Source organism: Akebia trifoliata, chromosome 10 (assembly GCF_017979445.1).
Source record: "Akebia trifoliata isolate Shusen 1 chromosome 10, ASM1797944v1, whole genome shotgun sequence".
In the NCBI taxonomy this organism is placed as follows: domain Eukaryota; kingdom Viridiplantae; phylum Streptophyta; class Magnoliopsida; order Ranunculales; family Lardizabalaceae; genus Akebia; species Akebia trifoliata.
In genome coordinates, this window is record NC_141384.1 from 23,830,001 (window position 1) to 23,841,341 (window position 11,341).

Here is an 11,341-nt window from a genome sequence, read left to right on the forward strand (position 1 = left end):
GGTACTTCTACCCTGGTTATTGAGGAACGATCTTTGACTCTCACTGATAATTTGAATTTAAAGTCTATTTTAGTTGTTACATCTTTAGATTATAACCTTTTGCCAGTTTCCCAAATAACCATAGCTTTATCGTGTCTTGGAATCTTTTGGCCTGATTTTTGTGTGTTTCAAGACTTCCAAACAAAGTAGACGATTAGTTGTGGTATTAAGCAAGGGAAGTTGTATTGCTTTGACTTAATGTCAAAAAGTTCTGATAAGGTACGACAAGCGTTGATAGTGGATGGTTCGGAGAGTGAGAAAAAGAAATCTGAAATCTGACTATGGCATCGACGTCTAGGGCATACTTTTTTTGGTTATCTGAAAAAATTATTTCCTAGTTTATTTGCAAAATTTAATGTTTCTAGATTACATTGTGATATTTGTGAACTAGCAAAGAACCACCATGCTTCGTTTCCATTAAGTTTGAATAAAAGTCCACTCCCTTTTATGGTTATACATTCTGATGTTTGGGGTTCATCGAAAGCCACTACTTTGGGTGGATCACATTGGTTTGTTACTTTTATTGACGATTGTACCAGGATGACTTGGTTGTTCTTGATGAAGTCCAAAGGTGAAGTGAACTTATTATTTCAAAAGTTCCATAAAATGGTTGAAACTCAATACAATGTACATATTCAGATTCTTCGTAGTGACAATTGTGGAGAATTTCAGAGTTTTGACCTTCAACAGTATTTGGAAACACATAGAACTATTCACCAAACTACTTGTTCCAATACAACCCAACAGAACAGGTTTGCAAAACAAAAAAATCGACACTTAGTTGGAAATTGTGCGTGCTCCATTGATAGGAGCTCATATGACGTTATCATATTGGAAAATGTTGACACCCCATTTTTGCACTCGTCTGATTAATCAACTCGTCAACCCAATTGCAACGGTTCCCAATGATGGATATTTATTCCAATGCTCCATTTGGTAACCAGATGTGTTTCAAAAATTCAAATGAGGTATCTCAAACTAACAAAACTATAGAAATCGTACTACGTTAGAAAAATATAACTCCAAAAACATAGAAATCATCATTTTTCAGACAAAAAGAAGTTTTATGATAAAAATCACTAAAAAAATTATCAAATTACCAAAATATCCCTAACCTCAAAACATCCCTAGAGCCTACATTACGCTTAGGAAAATCCTTTCAAACACATAAAATAACAAATCGAAACCAAATAAATCATTTCGCCAATCTTCACCAAATTTGACAAAATTACAAAAATACCACTCATAAAGTTCACCACCATTTCACACAAAAAATTTCATAAATGACACAAACCAATATTTCCATTGAATCCCTTATGAAAAATCGATTTTAAAACATCATGGAACATTAAAAAAATGACTTAAAAAGTAAAAAGTCCTCTCCGAGGGCAAAATGATAATTTTATAATTTTAATAATTAAATTTTTTAAAATTAATAATTAAAGCATTAATTAATGTAAAGTAAAATTCTAATTAAAATTAAAATCAATCAAGACTTAAGTCAAAATCCTAAATTCTAGTCAATTAAGTGAGACTTAAGTCAAAATCCTAATCAATCTAATAAGACCAAAGTCAAACCCTAATCCTAATAGAATTCTAATTAAACTCTAAAATTATTTAAAAGAATTCTAATTAAACTCTGAAATTATATAAAAGAAACATAATTAAACTCTAAAATTGTCTAAAAGAAATATAATCTAACTCTAACTCTAACTCTATCTAAAAAGTACCTAAAAAAATCTATAAATAGGGGGTCTCTACAACCTATTTTAGTATCCAAGAGAAAATCCTAGAAAAAGTAGGTTAAGGAGTCTCCCTAACCTTCCAAAAATCCTAATTTTGAAATCCTAACTCCTTACCCAACATCAATACCCCAACTTTAGCTTAAAAAACACCCAAAAATCCTTCCAAAATACTTTGAAATTCATAAAAAATCAGAAAACTCACAGATCTAAGAAGAAGATACCTCAAAGTACATACGAGGATACTCTTCGCCAGTGTTGAGGGAATTGTTGTAATCCGCAAGGTAATTTTCTTTTTATTTTTTATTATTTGTTATTTTTGGTTTATTGTGCAATGTAATCATTTTTGAGAATTAGTAGAGACCGACGTTTGCTAGACGGGGTTGGTGCCTAACACCTTCCAACCTCGTAACGTGATCCTTGGACCCGTATTTTCTTTCGTAGATTAGTGTTATTTACTTTTTAGAGTCAATGTTCGATTCCTAAACCGTAATAACTAGGTGGCGACTCCCAAACCTCAAAAATCAAAAGCGAATCCGCGCACCCCGTGGATCGAGGGCACTTTCAAAGAGAAGCGCTTACCTCTATAGCATATCTAATCAATCGAGTACCTTCTAGTTCTATTAACTTCAAGACACCATTGCAAGCTCTCATTAACGCAGTTGTTGCCTTAACAGTCCTCAATTTACCCGCTTATGTCTTTGGTTGTGTAGCATTTGTATACCTCCATACGCATCAACGTAATAAGCTAAGTCCTCAAGCATTGCGATGTATTTTTCTCGAATATGCTACTCAAAAAAAGGGGTACCATTGTTATCACCCTCAAACTTGACAAATGTTCATCACAATGGATGTTGTTTTCCATGAAGACTCAATGTATTTTTTCTCTGAGCCTGAACTTCAAGGGGAGTACCAAAAAGAAATTTAGACTCTAGATTATAATCATCACACTTTTGAGGAAGGTGAATCCTCTGATTCCAAAGATTATGACCATGATGTGGGCATAAACTTGGACTCAGATTCTAGTAGTGATAACTTACAAGTTGGACCAGCCAATCAGGAATTGGGTGAATTGGATTCTAGTGGTATAAGTTTGGATCAAAGTGGTGATGAATGCCCAGAAACAGAAAGTATGACTCCAACCCTATTGGTGTCCGAATTTGAATCCCTCGCAACTGAAATACCAAACCAATCGATTGTTGAGGATGTTCTTGATTTAGTACATAAATCACTTAAAAAACAACTACCACAACATCATACTAAAGGTATTCCTAAACCCACATATGAATCTAAGCTTTCTAATAAAGTTAAGTATCCTATGAGTCATTATGTGTCAAATCATCTTTTGTCAGAATCAAATTTGTCATTTGTAAATCAATTATGTACTGTATCTATTCCTAACAATGTGCAGGAAGCCTTAACTGACCCTAGGTGGAAAGCAATTATGAACGAGGAGATGAAATCTCCAAAAAAAATGAAACTTGAAAACTTGTTGATCCTCTACTAGGAAAGAAACCAGTCGGATGTCGATGGATTTACACTGTGAAGTATAAAGCTGATGGTACAATTGAACGCTTTAAAGTAAGATTGGTGGCAAAAGGTTACTTCCAAACCTATGGAATCAATTACACAGACAGTCACATTTGTAGCCAAAATTAACACAGTTCAAGTCTTATTATCTTTAGCTACAAACTTGGATTGGCCATTGCAACAATTTGATGTGAAGAATGCACTTCTACATGGTGAATTATTTGAAGAAATCTACATGGATCTCCCACCTGGATGCATGATACAAAAAGAGCATAATCAGAAGGTGTGAAAGTTAAAGAAATAATTGTATAGGTTGAAACAATCTCCGAGAATATGGTTTGAAAGATTCACAAAGTTTATGATAGTCTTTGGCTACCATCAGAACAATTCATACCACATTTTATTCTTGAAAGGACAACAGGATAAGATCACTACATTCATTGTCTATGTGGATGACATGGTGGTTACAGGGAATGATCCAGAAGAAAAAAAAGGCTCTCAAGAATCCCTTGTCTAGAGAATTTGAAATGAAAGATCTAGGTTCTTTAAAATATTTTCTTGGGATTGAAATATCTTGATCTAATAAGAGAATCATTCTATCTCAAAGAAAATATGCCTTAGATCTATTATAAGAAACTGGTATGACAGCATTTCAACTAGCTAATACACTAGTGGAAGAATGACTGAAATTATGTGTTGAGTCCAACCAAGTACCTGTTGATAAAAGAAGATACCAAAGGCTTGTAGGGAGATTGGTGTATTTAGTACACACGAGACCGGATCTAGCTTATGCACTGAGTATCGTTAGCCAGTTTATGCATGATCCTGAAGAACAACATATGAATGAAGTTAGGCGCATTTTGAAATATCTGAAATTTGCTCCTAGAAAAGGAATTTTGTTCATTGAAAAAGCTGATTATCAAAGTATAAACGGATATACTAATGATGATTGGATTGGAGCCATAGATGATAGGCGATCTACCTCTGGTTACTTTACATTCGTAGGAGGTAACCTTGTTACATGGAGAAGTAAGAAACAAAATATTGTTGCTCGCTCAAGTGCAGAAGTTGAATTCAGAGGTATGACGTTTGAACTTTGTGAAACATTGTGGTTAGGACTTCTTTTGTAGGATTTGGGTTATCCATCTGGACAACCAATTTGACTCTATTGTGACAATAAAGCAGCATCTGATATTGCTCATAATCATGTTCAACATGATTGTACAAAGCATGTTGAGATAGACAAATTCTTCATTAAGGAGAAGTTAGAGGAAAAAATTGTGGAGTTTCCTAAGATTCGATCTGAGGATCAATTAGCTGACATTCTCACTAAAGGAGTCTTAAATCGAGTTTTTTCAAAATTATTAGACAAGTTGGGTATGTGTGACATCTATGCACCAATTTGAGGGGGAGTGTTTAGATTTACTCTCTTGTACTTTGGAATGGTACAAATCGTATAGAGTTTTTGGAATACAATTTGAAACCTTAATTTCTATTTTCTCTGAATTGAAACATTGGGTTCTTTATAAGGAAGTGGAATGGAGGAACATGATTCTTTTAACTGACCCAATGCCTTGGCTATATCTTTTGTTATTGAAAGTATGTTCATAGGTCACCGATACTTTATCTAGCCATAATTGTCTGATTCCCAATCAAAGCTTCATTACACCATGTTTTCTCTTTATGGCGAATGTGTTAGCATGAATGAAATGAAATGTCTTATTGGGATTCACGTTAGAAGGTTGTGTAATATTTAAATTCTTAAAATTCATGTATATATGAAAAGAAAATGCCAAAATTGATTGTGTAAATTGATCAAAATTGGTTGACACAATCAATTTTTTGAAGCATGGGGTTTTCAAAAAGTTGATCGAGTCAAACTAGCTTTCGACGGAATCAAAGGAGGTCCCAATTTTCAATTGGAAAACCAGACCAGTGGAATCAAACTTGGTCCGAGTTGTAAAACAAGGATATATAGCTAAATTTGTTTCTAGAGTTTTAGTCTATACAAAACATGGTGGATGGTGAAGGAAATCTAGTTGATCTCCATGCAAGGGCGTGGTTAGTCCTCCAACTCGTGATTAGAGGGTTGTGAATGGGCCAAGTTGTAAACGATTCAGTGATAATCAATACTCAAGTGCAACCCAATCGTGTCTCAATGGATAAACATTCTGGTTTATTTATAGATAGGGCCATTCTACAAATCTATATAATAACAACTTTTAATTCCTTTCTTTTCTCCCTTTCAAAGAATATTCCGACTATATTGTTTTCCTTTTTTTTTTTTTTACGTCGTTTCAAAGAATACCCTTCAATTTTATTATCTTTCCTTTACCCCTTTCTCTCCCGCTTTCCCCGCTTTCCCCGCTTTCTAATAATATTTTTTAAACCTTATTATATTTCCTCTTCTTATCAGCCCCTTGACTCCAAATAGGAAGCCCGTGCCATACTTTTCTTTTCTTACAATGTAGTTATATTATATTATAAAATAAAATTATAATATAAGTTATCAAACTCATCTGTGACATCCAATGGGATTAACTCCCGAATTGGATAACTAAATGGGCCTTGTAACACTAACCAAACCTGATCCACAATGGGCCATGCTAAAACCTGATCAATTGACAGTCATAAACACGAGGTCGAAAACAATAAAACATGGAAAAAAAATGATGCATGTGTAAAAACCATGGTTTTAAAACTCGTCCGAAGTCAAGATGATTCCTCCTATACGTCTTGGTAGCATCCACCAACGAGACGGATAGACAAATCAAACATAACAAACAAGATTAAAATTTAGATTCATTTTTCTCATAGTTGAATGAGATATCTCAAATATATCGAAAAAATCATCCGAGATGACTCGGTCTTTTACACAAAGGAGCTTACATCTCAAAAACGGGTTTTACAACCAGGTCAAAACCATTAATGCAAGAGTTCGAAAGATAAAAGGTTCCAAAATGTCCAACAGTATGATTTTTGAAGCATTGTCGGAAATGGTTTGACCCTGAATTTGTCAAGGTGTGGACAATTTAAATTGGCTTTCAATGTTTTGACTAATTCATGGTGAAAATACAAACAGAGAGTATTATGAGGGAAACTGACATTGCCAGCAGCGACCAAGATGTGAATCCGAAGGACCGACACCACGGTCATTCCTCTCCCTAATAGAAAATAGAGTTATCCCTCTCTTTTATTTCTTTGTCTTTTTAAAATTCCATCAATAGGTAAGCCCAGCCCAACCCCATATGGGACTCATTAGGACTATTAAATAATTAGGGAGTAGGGATCCAGTCAGATGTCCCGTACATGACCGAGGTCAGGTGGCACCCATTTTATGTCACGTACCACAAATTTGATGAATCTACATACAAAAAATCAATTTGATTGGTGATATTCATCCACTGATATTAGTATTGTCTTAAGAATGATTTCTAATCGTTGAATTGAAATTCTTTTTCAAGAGATAAATGTAATGGATACAAGTTATCAAACATCATGATTTTGGTTATGTAGGTTCACTAACGGATGGGTCATATATATATACAGTCAGTGGATCCCAAAAGTGCCATGTGACATAAAATGGGGTGTAACCTGACCTTGGTCAGGAATGGGACACCTCACTGGATCTCTACTATGAATTACGCCCTCCATGGCTCAACCACACAGAGGCCAATCAAGGCGGTCTATGTCCATGGCTTTTTTAAAGGAGTAGTGCTGGGGTGACACAAACGGAGACACATGGTTGACAAAATGATGTGGTGTCCGCACACTTTACAATAGATGATTTTTCATGAGATACGAGTAAAAAATTTCTACGGTTATGTGCACGCCACCACATCATTTTTGTCACCTTTGTGTCTTCGCTTTGTGTTATTCCAGCATTTTCCTCTTTAAAGTTGCGATCAGAAACGGTGTCCTAGTCCTATAATAAAAATGGTGTCTACGTGACACTTTTTGATTTTATATGAAACACATTGGACTGCGTCTCCTATAGTAAACAGCTTGATTAGGAGCCATCACGCTTTAAACTCTTACAAAAAGGTGCTATGTGGACACCATTCCCATTCTATTGAAACAGAACAACATTTTAGATGGTGACTTTTCTTTCATTTATCTGATCTTTTTCATGTAAAATTCCTAGCTTAATGAGTTGAAACTATGGGGCAACTTGGTTTGGCTTGAAGTCAAATTGGAACTAAATCAACATAAGTCGGTTCTACTAAGAACCAAAATCAAACCAAAATGCCAATAGAACCAAATCAACTCATACCAAACTATGGTCGGGTTTGGTTTGGTTCAGTTTTGTGTTATCAAAATTCTTCAAACTTGCTTGGAAGTGACCTAATTTTACTTGGAAAAAAAATGTAATAAATGTAAAATTCTATGTAATAAATCATTAACCTATCTTAAAAAAAAAAAGTCATTAACCTGTCTTAAGTCGTAAAATAACTCATAATAAAGTAATGCATATTTAATTATTACATGAAGGTTTGGTTTAGTTCTATACAAGCTTGAACCAAAAATCAAGCTAAAGTTATTGATTCTCTATTTTCTTAATCCAAAATCAAATGGTACCTTGTTCCAAACCAAACCAAATCAGCCCAAAGCTATTGGTTTGGTTAGATTCTTGGTTTGAACCAAATCAAGTTGCACCCCTATTTGAAACTTTAATTATCAAGTTAATGATCAAATGGTACTTAGACATAATTTTTGGGCTTGGGTTGTGTTACTTGTGTATCTTTGTTCACCAACTATTTCAAAGAGTGGGCAACACAAAGACAAAAAGTGTAATATAAGTCGATGAGACATTTGGTCACCCACAAAACGGTAGCAACCCATTTATATTTTATTATTATTATTATATAAGTAATGTTTGGGTGACACTTGTATTTACTTTGATTCTCACATTTCTGACATGGAGGTGTGCACATGACCATAAATGTTTTTTTTACTTGTATCTCGAGGAAATACATTTATGACTATCACATCAACGCAATGAAAAACAAAGTCCTATATATTTAGGGTAGTGTTCAGCATGCAATCTTAGGGAGCCAATTTTGAGAGTCAAAATTTTTCCTATATGACTTATAAGTTTTGGATTGGACTGATTTTTTGTGATCTTATGGTAAAGAGATCATCCTCACAAAAATTAAGTCCAATCTGAAACTTCTAATCTCATCAAAAGCGATTTACAAATTAATGATAAATTAAGGGTGTGATAGTAGCACACTATTATACTATGATTGAGCATCATCCCATTAAAAAAATCACTATCATAAGTGAAATTATTATTATAAAAGTCATACAATCCTATCATTTAGTTTAGAGTTTTAATTTAAAAGATCTTTTTTAATCCTTTTTTTTAACAAAACAACGTAGCCTTATCCAAAAGATTTACTATTTTACAAAATGAGTCTTGTCTTCTATTATTAAGACTTAAGGGTAAGTTTCAAGTTTGTAGTTTGTATCTATTCTCTATGTTACAATCCACATTTTTTTATTCTTCATCTCATTTTTCTTTAGGATTTTCAAATTGATTATTTTATCTATTTTGAGTTGTAATCAGTCTTTGTTGAACATGTTTAAATCTTATCAGTTGACTTCTTCTTAATTTTTTATTTATTCTATTTTATTTTTATTTTTGATCACTCATCCAAGTCAATATCTTCATCTTGCTCAATTTTATTGGTGATATTATCATCTCATAAAACTTTAGTTGGGATTAGCATATATTACATAATAGTCAGATCCATATTTTATGTATAATCGTGTTGGAGTGACTACAAGATTGTACCTTATATCACACTTTCCTGGTGTGGGAGTGTTTAGGATCTGTTATACTTTTCACTCGTATCTCGATAAAAAGATCTATAATTCTTACACATTTGAAAAGAGGGTCCCTATCCGTGGCCAACCGTTTGGCAAACATTTTGGCAAACACTTTTTCAAAACATGGGTTAGAGGTCTTGGAATAGGCTGATTTTTGGTGAGGATGATCTCTACGGTGAGGAGATCATCCTCGCCAAAAATCAGCTCATTCCAAAACTTCTAACCCCATTTTAAAAGTTGAAAAATCGTGAACCGTCCATTTTTTGTAAATCATTTTTGATGAGGTTAGAAGTTTTGGAATGGGCTGATTTTTGGTGATGATGATCTCCTCACCATAGAGATCATCCTCACCAAAAATCAGCCCATTCCAAGACCTCTAACCCATGTTTTGAAAAATGTGTTTGCCAAAATGTTTGCCAAACTGTTGGCCATTGAACGCTACTCCTGAAAAGATTCATTTTATAATATACATATATTAACCTTATCCTCATCATCCATTCAACCTTTGTTACCGATTGTACCCTTTCTAGAAGTACCCAGGAAATAGGATCCTTTTTGGAGCGTTGGAGCTGTAACCTCCGTATTTAAGATAAAGACAAAAAGTCAATTTTGATTCCCATTTTACCCTTTCTAGAATAATAGCTTCTTTCTTTTTACTTAATTGAGTGTTAAAGCTGTTGTCCAAATTTTACGATAAAGAGCATAAAAAGTTTTAAAAAAAAATATATATATATTTCGTTTTTTAACTGTAGAACGATCCTTCGTACGAACCTCGTTTGAAAATCCCACATCTCTTTAAATACCTCTCAATCTCTTCTTCTGTCCTTCAAACTCAGATACAAATTCGATTTCATTTTTTTTCTTACATGGCGAAGACATCAGACGAAGCTTGGACTCTCGATCTCATTCGACAACATCTTTTTGACGATTTCGCTTCTCTCGAAAGCTTCATCCTTGACCTCACCTCTAATACTTCTGAAATCTCCAGAATCGATGTTATTGATAGCGAAACTTCACAGTTTCTATACTCTCCTGTTGGTTCCATCTGTTCGCGAACCGAAAGCTCTGAACCTCAGATTTCAGAGGAGAAAAATGAGATTTTTAGCGATTTCTCTCACTCTCAGTCATCCATCTCTGAATCACTGGTTTTAGAATCGGAAACAAACGATTCTTTCTTCCAATATGAATCGAAATTTCAAATTATAAATTCAACTTCTTCTCAAGCGAGCTTTAAAGATTCTCCCGTTAAACTCGAGATTTCAAATTTCACAGAACAGCCTCTCCTGGCTACGACGGTTTCCGATCAAAAACCTTCAAATTCCGGTGAAAAGAAACATTACAGAGGAGTACGTCGACGTCCGTGGGGGAAATTTGCGGCGGAGATTAGAGATCCGAACCGTCGAGGGTCTAGGGTTTGGCTTGGAACCTTCGAGACGGCCATAGAAGCCGCAAAAGCTTACGATCGTGCAGCCTTCGAGATGCGTGGAAGAAAAGCGATTGTCAATTTCCCTCACGAAGCAGGAATCGTGTCTGAGAAGCTATCGAACACTCGTCGGAAAAGAAGCAGAGAAATTGAAGCAGAAGAGGTAGATATTAAGCCCTTTAAGAAAGAGAAGCCGTCGGAATCTGTCAAAAAGGCAAGTGTGTGTGTGTCAGCCGTTATGCCACCAAAGCCATCAAGTTGGGGACCCGTTTGGGGAGATGGAGAAATTAACGGAATCGTTAACGTTCCTCTACTGTCGCCTTTATCTTCACACTCTTCTTTTGGTTATTATCTCAACTTTTTCGATTTTGAACAGAAGAGTGTTAGATGTTAGGGTTAACTTAGAAATATAGGAAATTGTGGAGGCTTTCGATGTATTATTTACTTCTATACTAATAAATATTTTTTATTCTTTTTTTAAAAATTACATAATCTTTTTTAATATATGTTAATTAGGTCCTTGCTTGATCAATAATAAATCAATTTACTTTCAACCATCAATTGTGAATGACTCAATTTGTTGTTCAGTTCCATTAATTCTTGTAAGAAATTGCAAAGCCTTTGGCCAAATCATGCCTTTTGATATTCAAATCATTATTTGACAGGAAAATGATTATCCAAGTAGTCTTCATATATCCCAAGATTCACACAAAATAGAGAATTTTTCATAAATTCTATGTAATGTATGTTTTTTTTCATCATTAAAGATAAAACA

The 11,341-nt window shown here is 34.3% G+C and overlaps 1 protein-coding gene across 1 annotated transcript; it reads left to right on the plus strand.

Moving 5' to 3' along the window:
- The first annotated feature begins 9,905 nt into the window (after window positions 1–9,905).
- On the plus strand, window positions 9,906–11,127 carry LOC147393356 (ethylene-responsive transcription factor 5-like). Its single transcript, XM_086456372.1, has one exon. It carries the CDS (start codon window positions 10,010–10,012, stop codon window positions 10,958–10,960), a length of 951 nt encoding a protein of 316 aa, XP_086312498.1. The 5' UTR covers window positions 9,906–10,009; the 3' UTR covers window positions 10,961–11,127.
- Window positions 11,128–11,341: the final 214 nt, after the last annotated feature.